The sequence below is a fragment of the Oncorhynchus tshawytscha genome, linkage group LG16 (assembly GCF_018296145.1).
Source record: "Oncorhynchus tshawytscha isolate Ot180627B linkage group LG16, Otsh_v2.0, whole genome shotgun sequence".
NCBI lineage: Eukaryota > Metazoa > Chordata > Actinopteri > Salmoniformes > Salmonidae > Oncorhynchus > Oncorhynchus tshawytscha.
Genome location: NC_056444.1, coordinates 41,326,301 through 41,349,803, shown reverse-complemented (window position 1 = coordinate 41,349,803; position 23,503 = coordinate 41,326,301). Strand labels below are relative to the sequence as shown.

The 23,503-nt window shown below is 42.0% G+C and overlaps 1 protein-coding gene across 1 annotated transcript in view; it reads left to right on the top strand.

Moving 5' to 3' along the window:
* Nucleotides 1-23,503, top strand: part of LOC112215679 (vacuolar protein sorting-associated protein 41 homolog) — a 30,136-nt gene that overhangs the window by 6,244 nt on the left and 389 nt on the right. The window contains exons 2-27 of the mRNA XM_024374915.1: nt 5,758-5,796; nt 7,468-7,575; nt 9,022-9,099; nt 9,200-9,274; nt 10,420-10,482; nt 10,647-10,712; nt 12,301-12,420; nt 12,640-12,853; nt 12,977-13,074; nt 14,678-14,807; nt 14,944-15,059; nt 15,193-15,249; nt 19,673-19,734; nt 19,901-19,982; nt 20,190-20,282; nt 20,418-20,545; nt 20,711-20,855; nt 21,164-21,205; nt 21,302-21,352; nt 21,458-21,595; nt 21,898-21,952; nt 22,148-22,288; nt 22,389-22,525; nt 22,902-23,001; nt 23,113-23,157; nt 23,310-23,389. Of these exons, the coding sequence (XP_024230683.1) occupies nt 5,758-5,796; nt 7,468-7,575; nt 9,022-9,099; nt 9,200-9,274; nt 10,420-10,482; nt 10,647-10,712; nt 12,301-12,420; nt 12,640-12,853; nt 12,977-13,074; nt 14,678-14,807; nt 14,944-15,059; nt 15,193-15,249; nt 19,673-19,734; nt 19,901-19,982; nt 20,190-20,282; nt 20,418-20,545; nt 20,711-20,855; nt 21,164-21,205; nt 21,302-21,352; nt 21,458-21,595; nt 21,898-21,952; nt 22,148-22,288; nt 22,389-22,525; nt 22,902-23,001; nt 23,113-23,157; nt 23,310-23,389 (2,463 nt within the window). The remainder of the gene's footprint in view (nt 1-5,757; nt 5,797-7,467; nt 7,576-9,021; nt 9,100-9,199; nt 9,275-10,419; nt 10,483-10,646; nt 10,713-12,300; nt 12,421-12,639; nt 12,854-12,976; nt 13,075-14,677; nt 14,808-14,943; nt 15,060-15,192; nt 15,250-19,672; nt 19,735-19,900; nt 19,983-20,189; nt 20,283-20,417; nt 20,546-20,710; nt 20,856-21,163; nt 21,206-21,301; nt 21,353-21,457; nt 21,596-21,897; nt 21,953-22,147; nt 22,289-22,388; nt 22,526-22,901; nt 23,002-23,112; nt 23,158-23,309; nt 23,390-23,503) is intronic.

The following is a 23,503-nucleotide window of genomic DNA, read 5'->3' as shown; positions in this document are numbered from 1 at the left end:
TCTGGGTTTAAGGATTTAAAACATCTGTCTGAATGGGTCTCTTTTCCAAGCTTAAAGGATAAATATTCACACGTAACACCATGGGCCAGAAATGGTTGAATACCTTGGCCATGCTGTCAGTCCAGTATGACTTCTGCAGTGTTCAAAACAACTGGAAACTGGGCCCTCCCGGGTGGCGCAGTGGTTAAGGGCCAGCTGTGCCACCAGAGACTCTGGGTTCGCGCCCAGGCTCTGTCGTAACCGGCCGCTACCGGGAGGTCCGTGGGGTGACGCACAATTGGCCTAGCGTCGTCCGGGTTAGGGAGGGGTTGGCCGGTAGGGATATCCTTGTCTCATTGCGCACCAGCGACTCCTGTGGCGGGCCGGGCACAGTGCGCGCTAACCAAGGTTGCCAGGTGCACGGTGTTTCCTCCGACACATTGGTGCGGCTGGCTTCCGGGTTGGATGCGCGCTGTGTTAAGAAGCATAAATGTAATAATGTTTGTATGGTTCAAAAGTAAAAACTAATTTGGCGTTCGTTATTTAAGGAGAATGCGGCTCTTATCGACTTACACAAATCCACAAGGAGTCAGTAGAAACCACATTTGTTTAAGCAAGTCAGCCATATCAGCTATGGTTTTTAAAAAGGTTGTAAATGAGGCTTAATGAACTGTTTCGCTGCCAGACAAGGCTCTGCTAATAGCCAGGTGTAGCGTTGGTAAGGATTCACTCCATGGTGCTCAAAGGAAAGCTGCTGTTGGGACAGCTTTATGTAGGCCCTAACAGTTTGTGGGCACCGTTTGTCACCGTTATAGTGCAATTAATGTATTGTTTAGTGTTGTGTAGTGGCTTTGCTGGCATGCATCTAAAAAAAAAATGTGGAGTTTGCCCCACCAAGATTTCCATGCTAAAATTGGCATCGTATGTTTGTCTACCGTGAAGAAAATTTGCTGCGGCATGCTGAATGCACTCGTGACCAGTGGCGATTTTAAGCATGTAAATCTTGGTGGGTCCAAAGGAGAAAAAAAAGTGGGATGCATGCCACTACACAACACTAAACAATACATTAATTGCACTATAATGGTGACAAACGGTGCCCACAAACTGTTAGGGCCTACATAAAGCTGTCCCAACAGAAGTCCAAACACCTTACCACTGCTACACCTGGCTATCAGCGGAGCCTTGTCTGGCATCGAAGTAGTTCATTCAGCATTATTTACTGCCTTTTAAAAAAACATTGCTGATATGGCAAACTTGCTACAACAAATGTGGTTTCTACTGACAATTGAGATGTACAAACTATGGCATATGTGGACGACAAGCGGCAATCCGTTATTTCGATTAAGACAATAATGAGCGAGCTAGGATGGACGTAGTCATTGTAACTATTTATTCAGCACTTTTGAAATGAACAGCTACAGAATTCCGATTATGGGCCGTTCTTAGTGTACTCCCTGTACAACAAGTCAGAACCGTAGGATAAATAAAGGGGGCATATAAACAGACAATGAGAGCTCTAACAATATTTGATTATATTTCTCTAAAACAGGTTATAGGCTACATGTGCACCACGAAGTAAGAACAGTAGGCAAAATTAAGAGGTGAAAATATACCAAATTATTAGGGTGAGGCGCATTGAACACCGTTTGGGTCTTTGCGTGTCAAAAAAGATACATGTCATACAACACTATTTGACATGTTAAATCAGCTTTTAACTTGACACGTCAAATAACACATTTCTATTATAGAATGTTGTGTGTGCTGAATTTGCACGTGCAAGCCAAGTTCCACCACTACTATCAGTAGCACTGTCAAAGCTGTCCAAAAAAAGTTGGCAAACAAGCACACACTGGCCACGAACGATGTGTTTACAATACCACGTTGGTGAAAATAGACCAAATGATTAGGGTGAGGCACATGGCCTACTAACTGCTTATTTCACAACATACACTTAGTGTTACATTTCTTAGCTACAGCATACATACAGTTTAAGTCAGAAGTTTACATACACCTTAGCCAAATACATTTAAACTCAGTTTTTAACAATTCCTGACATTTAGCCTTCCACAAGCTTCCCACAATAAGATGTGTGAACTTTGGCCCATTCCTCCTGACAGAGCTGGTGTAACAGAGTCAGGTTTGTAAGCCTTTTTGCTCGCTCACAGTTTTTCAGTTCTGCCCACAAATGTTCTATAGGATGAGGTCAGGGCTTTGTGATGGCCACTCCAATACCTTGACTTTGTTGTCCTTAAGCCATTTTGCCACAACTTTGGAAGTATGCTTGGGGTCATTGTCCATTTGGAAGCCCCATTTTCGAACAAGCTTTAACTTTAACTTTAACTGATGTCTTGAGATGTTGCTTCCTCATGATGCCATCTATTTTGTGAAGTGCACCAGTCCCTCCTGCAGCAAAGCACCCCCACAACATGATGCTGCCACCCCTGTGCTTCACGGTTGGGATGATGTTCTTGCAAGCCTCCCCCTTTTTCCTCCAAACATAACGGTGGTCATTATGGCCAAAAGTTATATTTTTGTTTCATCAGACCAGAGGACATTTCTCCAAGTACAATTTTTTTCCCCATGTGCAGTTGCAAACCGTAGTCCGCCTTTTATGGCGGTTTTGTAGTAGTGGCTTCTTCCTCGCTGAGCGTCCTTTCAGGTTATGTCAATAAAGGACTCGTTTTACTGTGGATATAGATACTTTTGTACTGGTTTCCTCCAGCATCTTCACAAGGTCCTGTTGTTCTGGGATTGATTTGCACTTTTTGCACCAAAGTACGTTAATCTCTAGGAGACAATGTGTCTCCTTCCTGAGTGGTATGACTGCTGCGTGGTCCCATGGTGTTTATACTTGCATACTATTGTTCGTACAGATGAACATGGTACCTTCAGGCGTTTGGAAATTCCTCCCAAGGGTGAACCAGACTTGTGAAGGTCTCCAATTTTGTTTTCTGAGGTCTAGGCTGATTTCTTTTGATTTTCCCATGATGTCAAGCAAAGAGGCACTGATTTTGAAGGTAGACCTTGAAATACATACAAAGGTACATGTCCAATTGACTCAAATTATGTCAATTAGCCTATCAGAAGCTGCTAAAGCCATATTTTCTGGAATTTATCAAGCTGTTTGAAGGCACAGTCAACTTAGTGTATGCACATTTCTGACCCACTGGAATTATGATTCAGTGAATTATAAGTGAAATAATCTGTCTGTAAATAATTGGTGGAAAAATTACTTGTCATGCACAAAGTAGATGTCCTAACCAACTTGCCAAAACTATAGTTTGTTAACATGAAAATTTGTGGAGTGGTTGAAAAACGAGTTTTAATGACTCCAACCTAAGTGTATGTAAACTTCTGACTTCAACTGTATCTCCTTTGTAAATTTCATTATCTATGTAGCAGCATGCAAGACATTTTTGGACTCGCCTTGTGAAGGCGGCGCAGCGTTCCTTTGTGGGCAGTTTTGTTATCAAGGTCTGGCATTCTCTGGATTCATGGTGAGAACTTGGGGGGAGAAAACACACAGCCACTCCATTGAATAGCAGGTTAGTGTTTGCTTTGCAATGCTTGCAGTTAGCCATTGATTCCTTCAAAACGACTCATTGTTGAATTTGCGATATCCAACTTGTTGTGTAATCTTCATGGCCAATGAGCACCGATACATTTTATCTTCAATTTCTCTTCATTATTTCTCTTCATATGACAAGGATTAAAAAGGATTTTCCAGTAGATTGTCAACTTTATTCATGATGATGACTGCTAGCTAAGACTTTGAAAGGAAGATGTTGACATGATCAGTTCAAAGCTACTGTACATATAACTGGATTTCACCTTCATTTTATCTGTGGCCAATGACCTTGAGCCTTCTTGGAAGGACAATTGTAATATAACTCTATGGCAGGACCCAAATGACTGAAATTGTGGATGTCTACCCTTGCTAAGGACTTAAACTTGCAGATGACGTACTGTCCCCATGAGTGACAGTCAATCACGGCGCAATGCTCCTGTTTTCTGCTGGCTCGCCCCACCCCCACAGAAAGCACTGAGCTAGGCTGAAACACCTGCGTTTTGGAGCTGCCTTACTCAAGAAAACAAAAAAAAGAGACCGTGTGTGTGCAGCTTCATTAACTGAATTCTATATATTTTTTACATTGCTCGTAAACTGATATGTAACACGCTCTGCCCCACCTGCCCTGAATGACGGGTCGCCACTGCTCATGACTCTTTTTTTTAAATTACAATTTGTTTCCCTGAATTGCATTGTGAAAGCCTAACTGTAATGTTGTATTTTATAACTTCACTAGTCATCTTGGCAATATAACAACAAAATTGTGCCCACCTGACCCAGATTGCGAGTCTTCTTTCATTCATAAGTGCATTGAAATGAATGTCCACTAGTTAGTCCTCTCACTCAAACCCTTGAAATGTGTTTTATCTTTCACCTACAACATATCTTCCAGGAATATTCTTATCATGTTACTGAATGTATATGTAGTCATTTTAAGATTTCGTTCACAAAAAGTATTTGTATAATCCACAGAATCCAAACATTACCCAATTGATTGTGTCTATTTGTCCTCACCTTTTTGGTCGAATAATTTCCCCATAATTTACTAACTGGTCCCTTTCAATCGCTACCACGGTTATGCATATGCTTTAAATGCTTTAAAAATCATTTGGCTAACTCTTCCTACCTGCGAACACACACGAGACACCCACATCAATCAAACCACAGTCATGGCCACTAGCATTTCTTAAAGGGCAATTTCACCACTTTTCAACCTCATTTGCATTATGTCCAGCACAATACCAGTGTCAACATGTGAAAACAGTTCATTTCTAGGTTTTGGAGAAAACAATATGATTAATTAATGTCCCATCATGCTTATGGTCATGTATAAAAAAATATTGGGCAGGCCATTATTTTGGCTACCATGGCCATGTCCCCATCCACAGGGCCATGTCCCCATCCACAGGGCCATGTCCCCATCCACAGGGCCATGTCCCCATCCACAGGGCCATGTCCCCATCCACAGGGCCATGTCCCCATCCACAGGGCACTGAATGGTTTGATGAGCATGAAAACTATGTAAACCATATGCCTTGGCCGTGTCATTCAACCAGATTTCAACCAAATTGAATATTTAGGGGAGATTCTGGAGCGGCGCCTGAGACAGTGTTTTCTACCACCATCAACAAAATACCAAATGATGCGATTTCTTGCGAAAGATTGGTGACACATCCCTTCAATAGAGTTCCAGACACTTATAGAATCTATATTAAGACAATTTGTGTTGGTATTTCCTTTATTTTGGCAGTTATCTGTATGTAGACACTGGTTTGGTGCTGGAAATGATGAATTTGAGGTTGAAAAGTGGCGGAATTGCCCTTAATGAACCAAATATAAAACCAGGGCAAGTCAGGAAGTGCAGTTGCCCTTTTAAACCCTTAATGTGTAGCCTACCCATGTTTGCCCTCTGTGTGCTTTCCTTTGTTTGCTGAAATCCATACTTTTTAATAAAACGATAATAAAATACAACCACCGACTGTTTCCTCGTATCGACTGAGAGCGACTCGATGTCGTCGGAGGTACACTCCGCCCACTCAGCTCCGCTCTACTCTGTTGATGTGAAGTACATCGTGGAGTTGAGTTTGACAGATAATTAGCCAAGTAAAACTCAAACCAAACTGGTCTAAAGCAAACATTGCATCCATAATGTAATGTCATTTTTGCTTTAGATCTCTGTCTTTTAATAAGCATGATTGTATGTCTTCTAGGGAAGAAAACCAAGTGAAGAATCCACAGATGACTCTGAGGTAAGATACTGTGTGCAAACTATGTATATGGCCCGCTAATAAAAAGTGGAACATTTTGATTAATTTAGGCTGAAGTAATTGTAGCATGTGCTGTCTGTGCATTTATTCTCTTCCCACCTGTAAACATGTAAACAAACAACATCTTTTTTTTTTTTTACAGCAAAAACAAAGCAGATTTAGACAAATGTTATTATGCAATTTTCCAGATGTTGTGAAAATCATCTGGGGTAACAGCAGAAGATAAAATGTCTGACCATGTCAGAGACGCACGCAGTTGTGAAGTACACTGTTGCACCACACCTTTTGATTCTGCATACGTTTGTATTATCCAGCTCCTGTAACTGTGCGTCTGGGAATCACTAAATAAAATATAGCATGTCAGACTGCTAGAGAGGGTGAGGAGCAGCCTGTCTTTAAATGATACAGAGAATGAAATGTAAGGAATAGCCAGTACATTGAGCAATTCCACCCCCTACTCCCCAAAGAAAAACCATTCCCGAATGGAGAAAGGAAATCTTCACCAGTAAATGAAAAGTCTGCCTGCCCCCTATCACCAGTCCACAAACAGAATCCTCTCGGCACACTAACACTCACAGGTAAACAAGCACCTGGGACTGCATGATTGTATGTCCCCCTCTGAATCGCTACAAGCCCCCGCTTATTTAGTTATTGTGGTGTAGCTTGCCCATTCGCTAGGCACCTGTCTCCGTGAGTGGGTTGTCAGTAGACCGACTTGATGAATGAAGTGCGAGTGTAGCCTGTGTGCTGAAGGCTTTGCCTTGGCTAGATCGGAACCAAGTTACATACTCCCACCAGTCCCTTGGTTCATGCTCTTTAGACAGATTCACGTTCACTTGATTGTGTCCCCCATGGGCTGTTGTAATATGACTTTCTGATCAGACCCTTGATTTTAGCATGCCCTACTAGACATTTAGCCTATATGAATATATATTAATTGAAATGGGGTGTTGTGGCAAAGTCTCATAAGTCTAACAAAAAGGAAATTTACCACACTAACAAACATATGAAAAATGGTGCCTGTAGACCTTCTATGGGGTGTAAATTTGTTTGTTCAGTGTTATAGCTTTGTAAAACTGTGACAAACGCCCATGCATTAGACATTTCACAAGGGAATAAACAGGAAATGGACATACTGGTGTAAAGTGGGAAAGGATGGTTCTTGTAAATTACATTCTTTCCACACATTCTTGAACCCCCCCCACCTTCTCACATAGCAGTCTTTGTTTTGTGTTGATGCACCATATATACAGCCACAGTCTATGCAGCATTGGTTATAAACTGGGTTATGGGGAATATTCAGGCTGTGACCGCAAATGTACCACAGGAGAATATGGCAGCAGCGCAATTTATTTTCCTGGGACACTGTGGCACAGCCAGTAGAGAGGAAGGATGATCTGGTTACAGATGGGGAGTGGACTGGCCTTGGACATTTATTTGTGTATCTAGAAACATTTACCTTGCTGATAGTGAAAGGGAATTTTCTATGGAATTTTTGTATTGAATTTCCTACCTTGCTGATAGGGAATCTGAATTTGGTATGGAAATTCCCTATCAGCAAGGTTAATGCATGAATCTGTGCCAGTGTAATATTCTGTGTATTATAGATGAATTATGCTGGATTGTTTTAACTGGATCCCTCTTTCAAACTAGGAAGAGGACAGCGAGGAGGAGCCTAAGCTGAAGTATGAGCGACTGGCCAATGGGGTGACTGAGATTCTCCAAAAGGATGCTGCCAGCTGTATGACTGTCCATGATAAGGTACAGGTCCTAACCTACCAGAGCTTTTCAGTCTAAACTACACTAGATTTCAAATGTCATTGTTTACGCACGTTTGATATATTCAATGTCGGTTAGCATTCTCTTTCTACAATATGGAGAGGCAGGCCATTTCCTTCTCACCCTCCACTCATCCCTTTCACTCAGGGAGGTACGCATCAGCCGCCGCCGGCCATTTTCTTTATCCCTTTCTTATTCCTTTTCTTATAGCTTTTTGCTCCCCTGTTCTCTTTTTGAACGTTTCTGTTTTTCAGCGGGCCATCTCTGAGCTGGATGGCTAATCGTTATGGCACCGAGTGCACTCATGCACATCTGGGCAGAGGGCGAGTCATACCTGGTTATGTCTGCTCACCTGATGTTTTATTAAGCACTATTGATTTTCACTTATTTTTTTTCTTTCTCTCCTCTCTTTGATCCTATAAAAAAGCAATCCTGCCAGAGTGAGAGACATTGCTGTGCAGATTCCTGTGCAATTCCACATTTTACCCGACTTCCCTTCTTGCCGGTGTTTTTGTGCTTGTGTACCACCTGCCAGCTATGCTACCTGTACTGTGATACAAACCCCCGACCCAGCCAACCCCCACCACCTTTAAAACCACCAACACTCCGCATTGCCTGATGTTGCCTCATATTTTCAGTGCCTGAATCGGAATTTAATTTGAACAATTCCATTCTAATAAATCCTTTTTAAAAGTCACTCCGCCTCGCAAGGTTGACCCCTTTTATTTATTTATTTTGGGGTATTTTATTTGGGGAGATTGCAGGGGCTCTGTCTGACATGCTCAGCTGTGCCTGTAAATATAAGCATTTCATTATAGGCTGCACTGAAGCATGGTGGGCTCACCGCACACACAGGGGAGGAAGGGGAGAGGGATTAGGGGGAGGGGCTCGAGCTGGGCCTGTGTGGAAGAACGCACACTTAATCTAATGCCAAAAAGCCTCCCAGTTTTGATAATTTCTTGTCCCAGCGGACCTACACATACATTCTCCTCTCTCTCACTCACTCACTCACTCACTCACTTCAACATACTCACATACTGTACAGAAGCAGGAAACGTGGGAAACCAGTTGCTGCTCTGTAGAAAATAATAGCTTTACGGTGGGCAGGAGAGGCGGTGGTTGGGTTGCTGGCGACGCGAGGAGAAGCCAGATGTACAGCGCATTTATTATGTTTAAGCGTTTTAATTTGAGAGACAAAATACCATTTCACACTGTCTGCTTTAATAAACAGGTTTTTTTTCGCACCCTCTGTAATTTCACAGTTTTTGCCCCAGAGCCCACTGATTCCACCCCACTACTCGCCTTCCCCAGCTATGCTAGACATAGTGCCTTTTTAATCCTCTTGCCTCAGCTTTCACCAGTAGTACACGTTTTTGCTAAACATTTTGAATTGTCCTAAAGATTAATCTCAGGTTCATTCCATTTCAGTTCCTTGCACTGGGCACTCACTTTGGGAAGGTTTTCCTTCTGGACATCCAAGGAAATCTGACTCAGAAGTTTGAAATTGTAAGTACTCAACTCAATTCCAAGTAATCACCTGCTCTCAGAACGTTCTAAGTCATTCTGTGTCAATGTTGTTGTTGTTGTGGTTGTGGTCTCTCCTCAGAGTCCAGTGAAGATCAACCAGATCAGTCTGGATGAGAGTGGAGAGCATATGGGGATCTGCTCTGAGGACGGCAAGGTGAGATCATCTATCTGCTCCAAACTGGTGGCCGTACAGAACGGGTGACACTCCACTGGGCACAGATGTCAATTCCACGTCTATTCCACGTTAGTTCAACGTAAATTCATGGAAATTACGTGGAAACAACGTTGATTCAATTAGGGAATAGGGTGCCATTTGGAATGTAGCCTAGATCTCCATTAAGTGGCAAGGTATTCTGTGTAATACGTTGAACATCACTTTGCATTTACCATGAAATTATACAATGTGTTGAACTCATTTCATCAATGCCAAAAGCAAAGGACATTCTTGTTCATATTTAGAATTGAATGGAACTTGTTGCCTGGAGAAAGGGAATTTAGATATATGGAATGTGCCCCAGTACTCATATAAGTTTTACAAACCAGAAGCTTTATCTTCCTCATACCTGTTTACTTTCATAAATCTACGAATGTATAGGGTTTTGAACAAGCACATGTTCATGCTCATGTTCTAAGGGGAAAGACTCTCCCATCCATCTGTCTGCCTGGCTGTCAGTCATCAGGTCTCCTATGGATACCCTCTCAGTGCTCTCTACCTTCTTGTTATCGCATCTCTCCTGATCATTATTACCATGCTTCATGGATCCTGCAGTCCAGATATGCTCTCTGATATCGCCTCCTCGCTCGCACTCCAGCGGCGAAACAAGATCTTGTCGCACAGAAAGTTGCGCTGACAATTAAAATCGACGCCCCTGCTGTTGTCCATCCTCGGCCAATTCAGTTTGCCATTAATCTGTGTCAATCCCTTCAAATAATCCTGAATCATCGATGGGATTGAATATGGAGAGTGAAAAGGGCGTGATGTTTCTTTTTGAAACTTTCTTTTTGTTCTTTTTTGACTCCCAGACAGTCAGGCTGTGGTACAGTGTAATTGTTATTGCTGTAACTACAGTAACTGCGGCTGTGGTAAAGCCAAAGATTAGGATGCTCGTATCACAGCACCAGAGGGTTCAGAGATTCAACCTGGCCACTAATTGGTGACCCAGTGGAAGAGTAGCAGTGATCCAATCAGTCTTGCTGTCCAGAACTCCCCCTGCATACACAAGAGTGCCTCAGAAACAGCTGCAAACACAGTACAGATGTATTTTTTTATACTGACATTCAACACTTTCTCTATTGCAGGTTCAAGTGTTTGGACTCTACACGAGGGAGGGCTTCCATGAGAACTTTGACTGTCCTGTCAAAGTAAGCTGATGTCAAATGCATGTACTTCTTTTAACTTCATACTTTTTGTTGAGAGTATATGTACGAGGTGGTATACTAATATATTCAGTGCATCTCAAGATAGCCCCCATCATTGCTTCTAAACTTGATGCGTTCTAAATGGATCCACTTGCCATGTTCTCCAGGTGGTGGCGTTACACCCTCGGTTCAGCAGTTCAAACTACAAACAATTTGTCACCGGAGGCAACAAGGTGAGATTGAAAGGTATTTTTTTTCCCAATGTGATTACACTATATAGCCCATCTCAACTGTGTTAGCAGTGTAGTTGAAAACTGTTGAGCGTTAGCTAATGTGGATAGAATATTAGCCATTGTTTTTCAAAATGAATTCATTTAGATTTTGTTCTTGTGAGCCTCCTCCTCCCTTGTGCTTGGCTGATGGCTGTGCACACACACTGTAGGTCTTTGCTGGGTGGTGTGAAAGGCTCTTACTTTCCCCTGTCTCTCTTCTGGAGTGCACTCCGGGGAGAACGGCCCATTTTCACAAAGTGCTGCTCGCTCAACAGTATTTGAAAGGCAATGCTTCACAAGCACACCAAATAGATGTCATTATCAGGAAGGCCCATAGTCTTAGGGTCCTGGACAGGCAGGCACACAGCAGTTTCCTCTCTAATTTGTCTCAGATTCAGAAAAAAACTTGATAATATATTAGGTATTAATGTTCCCTTTTGAGTTACAAAGGCTGCAGTCTGCAGCATCACTTAGTATAAATTATTAAAATAGACTGAAAATCTGTACAGTACTGTATTTCAATGACCATTGGAGAGAGACAAAACAAGATGTATACATATCTACAGCACTGGTGAGAGAGAGCTTCTGGAATCATCCAATCCACCTTTCTTTTCTAAGGAAACGCTCATTGTTAGTGTAACCATTTTCTTTCAATTGGTACTGATTTCTTTCCTCTCCCTGTTCTCAAGACCCTCCATAAAGCGTCCTGTGATGAAAATCAATAAGCCTCAACTGGAGCCACATCCTGTCAAAGGCAATTCAATTCTGTCTCCACAGTTCTGCCAGTGTTATATCCTCTCTTTGGAGAGAACTGTTAACATTTTCAGACTTTTTTTTTTAATTAGAGAGGCCAGGGCTCGCTCTCTCTCTCATCTCACTCCCCAGAACATAATACCTATGTGATATTGTACATCCATCTGTATGACACTGAGAGATGTTTTTAAAGGGCCTGAATGGCTTTTTATGTATATGGCCTTTGAGGTGACGCCTCCGCCGTCTACATAATGACTGGAAAGAGTGACTACAGCCATCATTGTCTCAAAGCCATTGGCGAGAATCAAAGAGATTTAGAGAAATATGGTGAAGGCTTTGTCTGTTAAACCTACTGAAGTAATCAGGAATTGATTTTGCCAGTCTTTTATTATGAAGGTGATCTGTGTTTCAAAGACCACATCTTTAATGCAATCTGTAGTTTTTCCTTCCACTTCTTTTGTCACCTGTCACACACACTGATAGGCTAGTTGAATGATGTGAAGATTGATCATGTCTGCTCACTGACTTGAAGTAAGTTGGAAAACACAGTGTCTGTTTACTTAACGTTTATGATAAAGTGAAACACAATCCTCCTGCTCTGGGTGGCCCACTGACACAGCAGACTACCCTCCTGTCCCTGTGCTCTACTGCCCTCTGGTGGTGGAAATACAGAACCACAAACCACCGCTCCAAGGACACGATTGTTTGTCTGTTTTTGAAACTGGTGCTGATTTGGATATCATTGGTGACACACGTGATTCTGATGTGTTTTTATTTTTAATGTTGCCTTCCCAAGCTGCTGCTGTACGAGAAGAACTGGCTGAACCGCTGGAAGACGTCCACTCTGCACGAGGGGGAGGGCACCATCACTAACGTCCAATGGAGGGCCAATCTCATCGCCTGGGCCAACAATATGGTAAGTAAGGAGAACCGTCAAAGCTGCAGATACGTGGCAACAAGAAACACGGTGATTAGTTTGTCGTTTTAATTTATACTTATATATTTAATCATTATGATGAGGATTTACTTTATTGTATATGTTAGGATTTTTATTGCATCATATAGCATGTCAACTTACATAGATTATTGGACGTACAGATAGTGAACATGCTCTGTTTGTCTTGGTCTCTTCCAGGGGGTGAAGATTTATGACATCAGCACCAAACAGCGAATCACCAACGTCCTGCGGGATAACGTCAGCCTGCGACCTGATATGTACCCCTGCAGTCTGTGCTGGAAAGACAACTCCACCCTCATCATCGGTTGGGGCTCCTCTATTAAGATCTGTGTTGTGAAGGAGAGGGGCCACACAGAGTTGAGAGACCTTCCTAGCCGTTATGTGGAAATTGGTGAGAACATGTAGTGTATTGTTAGATAACAAAAATGTTTTGTGGAACTTTTAATGTAATATAATGTGGGGGTAAGAGCATTAGTTTGGAGTTGTAGTAATGTGTGTTTCTTCTCTCTTGTAGTGTCTGCGTTTGAAACTGAGTTCTTCATCAGTGGCCTGGCGCCTCTAGCAGACCAGCTGGTCACCCTGTACTTTGTGAAGGAGAACTCTGATCACATGGTAATGTTTGGTTAGAAACAGTAGATATGTTGCATGATGGAATGGCTTAAGCGGTCACAGCCATGGTATTTAAATGTTGATATTGTCTGTATGTGTGTGTTTACGTCTGTCTGTGCGCGCTCGCTGGTACGTGCGTGCATGCGTTTGTCTAAAGTAAAAGTATTCACACCCATTTGACCTTTTCCACATTTTGTTGTGTTACAGCCTGAATGTAAAATGGATTCAAATGTGAGATTTTGTCACTGTTCTACACATAATACCACATAATTTCAAAGTGAAAACATTTTTAAATTTTTTTTTAATGAAAAGCTGAAATGTCTTCAGTCAAGTATTCATCCCCATTGTTATGGCTGCCCTAAGTAAGTTCAGTAAGTTCAGGAGTAAATATCACATAATAAGTTGCATGGACACATTCTGTATTCCCTAATAGTGGTTTTAATGACTACCCCCACCTCTGTATCCCACACATAAAATTATCTGTATCTATAAGGTCCTTCAATCGAGTAGAGAATTTCAAGCACCGATTCAGCCACAAAGACCAGGGAGGTTTTCCAATGCCTTGCAAAGAAGGGCACTGATTGGTAGATGTCTAAAAAACTCAAATTAAAATAAAGCAGACAGTGAATGTCCCTTTGAGCATGGTTAAGTTATAAATATACTTTGGATGGTCTATCAATACATGCATCCTTCCTAACTCCGTTACCGGAGAGGAAGGAAACCGCTCAGGGATTTCACCATGAGGCCAATGGTGATTTTAAAACAGTTACAGAGTTTAATGATTGCGATATGAGAATTGAGGATGGCTCAACAACATTGTAGTTATTCCACAATACTAACTTAAATGACAGAGTGAAAATAAAATATGCATCCTGTTTGCAACACTTAAGTAATACTGCAAAAAAAAATGGCAAAGAAATATACTTTTTGTCTTGAATACAAAGCGTTATGTTTGTGACATATTGTCAAGCACGGTGGTGGCTGCATAATATTACGGGTATGCTTATCATCTGCAAGGAGAAGGGAGATTTTTAGGATAAAAATACATGGAAAAGAGCTAAGCACAGGCAAAATCCTGGAGGAAAAACCTGGTTCTGAATGCTGGAAGACAAATCCACCTTTCAGCAAGACGAAACCTTAAATACAAGGCCAAATCTAAACTGAAGTTGCTTACCAAGACTCAATTGAATGCTCCTGAGCTACAGTTTTGACTTAAGTCGGCTTGACTTGAAAATGGCTGTCTAGCTATTATCAACAACCAACTTGATAGTGCTTGAATAATAAAAAATAATGGCAAATATTGTACATTCCAGGTGTGCAAAACTATTAGAGACTTGCCCCCAAAAACTCACATCTGTAATCGCAGTGATTGCCAAAGGCGTTTCTAATATTGACTCGGGGGTGAATGCTCGTCTAATCAGGATATATTAGTGTTTTATTTTTCATGAATATATTTTTTTAAATGTTATTTATGAGTAGAGCGATGATAAAAAATGACAAATCCATTTCAATCCCACTTTGTAATAAAAAAAATTAAGTTTGGTGTGAAATACTTTCTGAAGGCACTTTATATACCATTTGTTTGTGTGTGTGTGTGTGAGATCAGGAGGAGGAGTTCCGAGCGCGGCCTTGTCTGGACATCATCCAGCCTCTTCCAGAGGGCTATGAGGAAATCTCATCAGACGCCCTGACCGTCCGCAACTTCCAGGAGAACGAGTGTCGAGACTACCGACTGGGTGAGCCAATCAGAAAAGCCACAGCAAACACTACTCAGTGACACTCTGTATTTACAGATTATTCTAGCTACTATAAACTACTGTACAGGATATATCATGTACTAAAGATCATTCCAGCATTCTCATGTGTCAACAGAACATTCCGAGGGAGAATCCCTCTACTACATCATCAGCCCTAAAGACATTGTGGTGGCCAAAGAGAGAGACCAAGATGACCACATTGACTGGCTGCTGGACAAGAAGAAGTATGAGGTTGGTGTTATAATCATCCAATCAAGCAGACTTCATGTGGGAACTTTGTATTTTGCTGCGATATATCATCTGTGTTCAGTACTAATGCATTATAACTGTCGGCTGTTACCAAAACGTATTTTCTCTCTCACAGGAAGCTCTGATGGCTGCCGAGATCAGCTTCAAGAACATTAAACGCCATGAAGTCCAGGTACTGTATAGGCATTGGACATGTCAAGTGCTATTCCTTCCCAGAATAGTGCAATTCCTTGCTATTCATGTGTTATTCCTACTCCTATTTTACCTACATGTATGTATTTGACCAAATCCCAACCCACTTCAGTAAAGTAACAGTATGAATATTACCTTTCACACCCGACCATACCGACTGCTAACCCTAAACACATCGCCTGTGCGCCTGTCCCCTCATACAGATTCTCTCATGTCTCACACAGACTAGCTACAAACCATCTTCTCCTTTCTCACTGTGCTGCAGTGAAAGAAGCCTCATTGGCTCTCTTTTTTTCTTACTAAAATAATCGGGTTACATTTTAAAATGTCTTTCCTGGCCCAAGGATTATGAACAGTTTGTATTGCTCTTTCTGGAATGTCGTTGTTCCTTGTATGGAAGGCTAGACCTCTTTAAAAAAAAATATATATATATATTTTTTTTTTTTCAAACCATGTCCTAACTTACTTACAAGCATTTTATGGGTTTAAAAAAAACAAACTTTGGGAGCCAGTCAATGCAGTACCTTTTACTGTGTTTCACCCATTTACTTAATGGGTTGAACCCAAGTAGCATCTGACCAGAGTATTCAACCTGTAGTATTTCAGCACTTTATATTTGAAATACAATGACTGAGGTTAAAGTGCAGACTGTCAGCTTTAATTTGAGTGTATTTTTATCCATATGGGTGAGCTGTTTTGAAATTAGTACACTTTTTGTGCATAGTCCATACCAGTTTAGGGGACCGAAAGTATTGGGACAAATTCACGTATGCGTATTAAAGTACAAAAAGTTGAGTTTTTAGTCCTGTATTCATAGTACACAATGACTAAATCAAGCGTTTCACTAGAAACATTTGTCGGATGCATTTGCTGCTTAAGGTTGTGTTTCAGATTTTTTTTTGTGCTCACTAGAAATCAAATTTGATTTGTCACATGCGCCGAATACAACAGGTGTAGACCTTACAGCGAAATGCTTACTTACAAGCCCTTAGCCAACAATGCAGTTTTTAAGAAAATACCACCATAAAAGTAAGAGATAAGAAAAACAAATAACTGAAGAGCAGCAGTAAATAACAATAGCGGGTACCGAGTCAATGTGCGGGGGCACTGGTGTTGTGGTAATTTGGGTAATTATGTACTTGCAGGTAGGGTTATTAAAGTGGCAATGCATAGATAATAACAGCGAGTAGTGTGTGTGTGGGGGGGGGGTGCAAATAGTCTGGGTAGCCATTTGATTAGCTGTTCAGGACTCTTATGGCTTGGGGCTAGAAGCTGTTTAGAAGCCTCTTGGACCTAGACTTCGTGCTCCGATACCGTTTGCTGTGCGGTAGCAGAGACAACAGTCTATGACTAGGGTGGCTGGAGTCTTTGACAATTTTTTAGGGCCTTCCTCTGACACCGCCTGGAATAGAGGTCCTGGATGGCAGGAAGCTTGACCCCGGTGATGTACTGGGTTGTATGCACTACCCTCTGTAGTGCCTTGCGGTCGGAGGTTGAGCAGTTGCCATACCAGGCAGTGATGCAACCCGTCAGGATGCTCTTGATGGTGCAGCTGTAAAACGTTTTGAGGATCTGAGGACCCATGCCAAATCTTTTCAGATTTAGTGAGAGGGAATAGGTTTTGTCGTGCCCTCTTCACGATTGTCTTGGTGTGCTTGCACCATGTTAGTTTGTTGGTGATGTGGATGCCAAGAAACTTGAAGCTCTCAACCTGTTCCACTACAGCCCCGTCGATGAGAATGGGGGCGTGATCGGTCCTCTTTTTCCTGTAGTCCACAATCCATCTCCTTAGTCTTGATCACGTTGAGGGAGAGGTTGTTGTCCTTGCACCACACGGTCAGATCTCTGACCTCCTCCCTATAGGCCGTCTCATCGTTGTCGGTGATCAGGTCTACCACTGTTGTCATCAGCAAACTTAATGATGGTGTTGGAGTTGTTACATACCCTTACCACATGGGGGCGGCCCATCAGGAAATCTAGGATTCAGTTGCAGAGAGAGGTGTTTAGTTCCAGGGTCCTTAGCTTATTGATGAGCTTTGAGGGCACTATGGTGTTGAACGCTGAGCTGTAGTCAATGAATAGCATTCTCACATAGGTGTTCCTTTTGTCCAGGTGGGAAAGGGCAGTGTGGAGTGCAAATTGGAGTGGGTCTAATTGGAGTGGGTCTGGGATAATGGTGTTGATGTGAGCCATGACCAGCCTTTCAAAGCATTTCATGGCTACAGAAGTGAGTGCTACGGGCCGGTAGTCATCTAGGCAGGTTTCCTTAGTGTTCTTGGGCACAGGGACTATGGTGGTCTGCTTGAAACATGTTGGTATTACAGACTCAGACAGGGAGAGGTTGAAAATGTCAGTGAAGACACTTGCCAGTTGGTCAGTGCATGCTTGGAGTACACATCCTGGTAATCCGTCTGGCCCAGTGGCCTTGTGAATGTTGACCTGTTTAAAGGTCTTAATCACATCTTCTGCGGAGAGCGTGATCACACAGTCATCCGGAACAGCTAATGCGCTCATGCATGTTTCAGTGTTACTTGCCTTGAAGCGAGCATAGAAGTTATTTTGCTCGTCTGGTAGGCTCGTGTCACTGGGCAGCTCTTGGCTGTGCTTCCCTTTGTAGTCTGTGATAGTTTGCAAGCCCTGCCACATCCGACGAGCGTCGGAGCCGGTGTAGTACGATTCGATCTTAGTCCTATATTGATGCTTTGCTTGTTTGATGGTTTGTCAGAGGGCATAGCGGGATTTCTTAGAAGCTTCTGGGTTAGAGTCCCTCTCCTTGAAAGTGGCAGCTCTACCCTTTAGCTAAGTGCGAATATTGCCTGTAATCCATGGCTTCTGGTTGGGGTATGTACGTACAGTCACTGTGGGGACGACGTCCTCGATGCACTTATTGATGAAGCCAATGACTGATGTGGTGTACTCCTCAATGCCATCGGAAGAATCCCGGAACATATTCCAGTCTGTGTTTGCAAAACAGATGTGCTTCATCTGACCACTTTTTTTATAGACCGTGTCACTGGTGCTTCCTGCTTTTAATTTTAGCTTGTAAGCAGGAATCAGGAGGATAGAGTTATGGTCAGATTTGAGAAATGGAGGGTGAGGTAAATCATGTACTGTGTCATTTTGGAGTCACTTTTATTGTAAAATAAGAATAGAATACAGTATGTTTCTCAACACTTCTGCATTAATGTGGATGCTGCCATGACTACAGATAATCCGGAATGAACCGTGAATAATGATGAGTGAGAAAGTTACAGATGCACAAATATAGTTTCTCCCAAAAATGCTCACCTCCCCACCAGTTCTTGTAATGTTGAGCGGTGAGCATGTCTTGGGGGTTTTGATGTTTGTGCATCTAACTTTCTCACTCATCATATTTTTATTATTTTATTTTACCTTTATTTAACTAGGCAAGTCAGTTAAGAACAAATTCTTATTTTCAATGACGGCCTAGGAACAGTGGGTTAGCTGCCTGTTCAGGGACAGAACGACAGATTTGTACCTTGTCAGCTAGGGGGTTTGAACTTGCAACCTTCCGGTTACTAGTCCAACGCTCTAACCACTAGGCTACCCTGTCGCCCCACGATTATATCTCACTCATTCATATTCACGATTCAGTCAGGATTATCCGTAAGCATGGTAGCTTCCACCAAATACTGAACTTTTTACAACTTTAATACACATACAAGTGAATTTGTCCCCTAAATTGGGGGGGGCTTATGTACAAAAAGTGCTGTAATTTCTAAACGATTTACCTGATATGGATTAAAGCTGACTGTCTGCACTTTAACCTCAGTCATTATCATTTCAAATCTAAACTGCTGGGGGGAAAAAATGGTCACTTTCCCAATACTTTTGTAGTCCACTGCATGTCTTCAAGCCTTGACACATTGCGATCCCTTAGTTGACATGGTGTGATGAAAGAAACATACAGGAACTCAAATCCTTCTGTTCACCTGATTTAGAATTCCTCACAATCAAATGTAGACCGCATTATCTACCAAGAGAATTCTCTTCGATTATAATCACAGCCGTATATATCCCCCCCCAAGCAGACACATCGATGGCTCTGAACGAACTTTATTTAACTCTCTGCAAACTGGAAACGGACAAGCATTTCGCTACACTCGCATTAACATCTGCTAACCATGTGTATGTGACAAATAAAATTTGATTTGATTTGAATTTTCTAACGAAGATCTAAGACCTCTACTTTCTTCACTTTAAGTTAGATGGGGCTGTGATTTTACCGGATTTCTTGACATTAATAATGACTTACAGATCTGTTGAGGTCAAGGAAAAGAATGAAGTAGATTTTTGGAAACAACATTTGATGAAATTACAGAGGATACAGTCCATTACTCATGTTGTGTTCCCTCATGGAGTGTCTTTTCTTTTGTAATCAGAAAATTGGGATGGCCTACATCAATCACCTGGTGGAGAAAGGTGACTATGACACCGCTGCCAGGTACTTCAGCCTTTTAGTTATTTCAGTTTAGTGTTTCTTCTGCAAAATACCATTGTAAGGAGTAGATGTGGTGATTATTTTCTCTCCGTCTTGCTCTCTCTCTCTCGTTCTCTCTCTCGTGTTCTCTCTCTCTCTCTCTCTCTCTCTCGTGTTCTTTTAAGTCCAGGAAGTGTCAGAAGGTGCTGGGGAAAAACATGGAACTCTGGGAGAATGAGGTGTACAGGTTTAAAACCATTGGGCAGTTGAAGGTGAGCCAGGCCACATTGTGACCTTGCAACTTGTGGAAAATTATGGCATTAGAGACTTTGAGCAAGTTTTGGAATGAACAATACTCTCAGTATTGCCCTCAGTATTAACTGTTGTAATTCTCTGTATCGTTTTCTTTCCCTCGTGTAACTCCCTCCCATCTCTCTCCTTTTGTTTTCCCACCTCTCCTCCTGTCTCTGCATCTTCAGGCCATCAGTCAGTACTTGCCTAGAGGGGACCTGCGTCTCAGACCTGCCATCTATGAGATGATCTTACACGAGTTTCTAAAGTCAGACTATGAGGTATGTCTGTCTGTTCCTGATGGTCTGGTGGTCTTCTTACTGCCTTACGTTATAACTCGTATTATAACAAGTACTCAAGAAGAACCAGATTTAATAGCATTAACCAAGCCTCTCTCTGCAACCTCTTTCTCCAAGGGCTTTGCCACCTTGATCCGTGAGTGGCCAGGAGAGCTCTACAATAACATGACCATTGTTCAGGCAGTCACCGACCACCTCAAGAAGGACCCCATGAACAGCACCCTGCTCACCACACTGGCTGAACTGTGAGTGACTCTATACTGGTTTGAGCATTTTGATTGACTTCATTACCTCTCTATTGCTGCAATGCTTATTTTCCTCTTATATTTATATATATATATATATATTATATATATATATTTTATATATATATATAACCACTAAGCTGTGTGTTTCTTCTGTCGATGCAGGTATACATATGACCAGCGGTATGACCGAGCCCTGGAGATCTACCTTAGACTGAGGCATAAAGATGTTTACCAGCTGATCCACAAACACGACCTCTTCTCCTCCATAGAAGACAAGATTGTGCTCCTCATGGACTTTGATAAAGAGGTGATTCGCCAGCACATGCACAATTGTTTTATTAAGTAGACTCCTTACTGTATCATAGGACCTTGCTACTGTTCAAGGCTGTGTTATGCATATAATTGTCCTTACTTGAATAGTAATATCAACTTGTCTTTTTAAAAGTCAGTTTTTTGAGTGCTTTAAACTGTGCAAAAGTCATGGAAACCCTCCGTCTTGAGTCCTTGTGCCTCATACACACAGCTCTTATTGCATTTGGATTGTCTGGCCACAAAGGTCATAAGTCACTTTGTGTCTCCTTGTCTGAAGAATGGCCTTTTCATTTGTGTTGTCAGAAAGCTGTCGACATGCTCCTGGATAACGAAGACAAAATATTGGTATGTGTACTTGGCTTCCCTTAATCTTTCTTGGGGAGTTTGAAATGAAAGCACATGCTGTTCGCTAATGATGTTTCTGTCTTCAATGTTCTACAGATTGACAGAGTGGTGGAGGAACTCAGGGACAGGCCTGAGCTGCTACACATTGTGAGTCACACTACAAGTTCTTTAGTGATTATATGTTTTTAATTTCCTATGATTATCTTGATTTGAAAATTGTGTTTAACATGGCATTTCACCTCCTTCTCTCAGTATCTCCACAAACTATTCAAGAGGGACCACCACAAGGGTCAGCGGTACCATGAGAGACAAATTGGCCTGTATGCTGAATACGATCGGCCCAACCTACTGCCATTCCTGAGAGACAGCATCCACTGCCCACTAGAAAAGGTACTGAGACACTTTCAAAACTGTGTGCTCAAATACAAATATATATTTTTTATTTCACCTTTATTTAACCAGGTAGGCCAGTTGAGAACAAGTTCTCATTTACAACTGCGACCTGGCCAAGATAAAGCAAAGCAGTGTGAACAGACAACAACACAGAGTTACACATGGAATGAAGTACATTTCTTTGAATTTAGATCTATATTATCTTATCATGTATGTCAGATTACTACAATAGAAGAAGAATTAATCATCTTACTTCAGAAACTCAAGTGTGTTGCAACTGCCTTCCCTATCTTTTTTAGGCTCTGGAAATTTGTCAGGAGAGAAACTTTGTGGAGGAAACTGTCTTCCTGCTCAGTAAGTGTCCCCTTACAGTTTCTGTGACATTAATGTTACTGAATAAACCATTACAACTGGTTAGAAATGCTCATAAGTGCTTTTTAAATGGATAGAAATGCTTTTAGATCAGGGGGAAAAGCTTGAACTATACCTCCATCCAGTCAGGTAACTAATTGCATTTGGTCTGAGGAAACTGTAACTTGTCCTTCATAGGCAGAATGGGGAACTGTAGACGGGCTCTTCAGATGATCATGGAGGAACTGGAGGATGTGGACAAGGCCATAGAGTTCGCCAAGGAGCAGGATGACGCTGAGCTGTGGGAGGATCTCATCTCGTATTCCATCGATAAGCCACGTAAGTCACGTGAATACAGAAGCACTTTCAAATGATCAGGCCTACTGCATAGTGTTTCCACAGGTGTCATTTTAAGTTTCTGTCTTTTTCCTCTCTCAAGCCTTCATTACTGGTCTCCTCAATAACATTGGGACACATGTGGATCCCATTTTACTCATCCACCGCATAAAGGAGGGCATGGAGATTCCTAACCTCAGAGACTCACTGGTCAAGATCCTCCAAGACTACAACCTGCAGGTAGCCTAGCGGTTAGAGCGTTGGGCCAGTATCCGAAAGGTCACTAGTTCGAATCCCTGACCCGACATGGTGAAAAATCTGTCAATGTGCCCTTGAGCAATGCACTTACCCCTAATTACTCCAGGGTCGCCGTTGATCATGGATGACCCTGTCCGTGACCCCACTCTCAGAGGGTGTCTCGGGGATAGTGGCATATGCAAAAAACACATTTCCAATGAAATATGATAAATATATCATTATCATATGTCAAAACATCAGCCATCATATGTCAAAACATCAGCCATCACATCAGCCATCAGCCATCACATAGTGTACCTAGAATATCACTGTAACAACAGCCTTGCCTCTTAAACGGTTTTGTTTCACTGTTTCTCAGATCTTGCTCCGGGAGGGTTGTAAGAAGATCTTGGTGGCTGACTCGCTGTCACTGCTCCAGAAGATGCATAGGACTCAGATGAGAGGGGTCAGAGTGGATGGTGGGTGGTTGTTTTTGTGTGTGGATGTGCAAACTGTTGGAACATAATGACTTAAGCATTAGTTTTGATGTGTTTTATTGTTTGTGTTTGAATTGTTGATTTCTTTTTCAGAAGAGAACATCTGTGAATCCTGTCACGCTTCAATATTACCATCAGGTGGGCTTACCTTATTAAGCATTAGAAAGTATAATGTTGCATATTCATATATAGTGTCTACACTTTAGTATTATAATTGGGATGTTTCTTACCATCATTGCATTTGAAGCTATTCAAAACACCTGCGTTCATGTTTTGCTCCTTTGGTGTAGATATGGCCCAGAACTTCAGTGTGGTGGTCTTCCACTGCAGACACATGTTCCACAAGGAGTGTTTACCTTCTCCTGGAACGGTAAGTATCTACCCAATCTCCTTTCATCCCCCTCTCTTCCTCACTTCATATAGAGTATGGACTTTCAGATGAGAGCAGCAGATTTCCTGCCTAATATGGCTTTTGCCTTTTCTC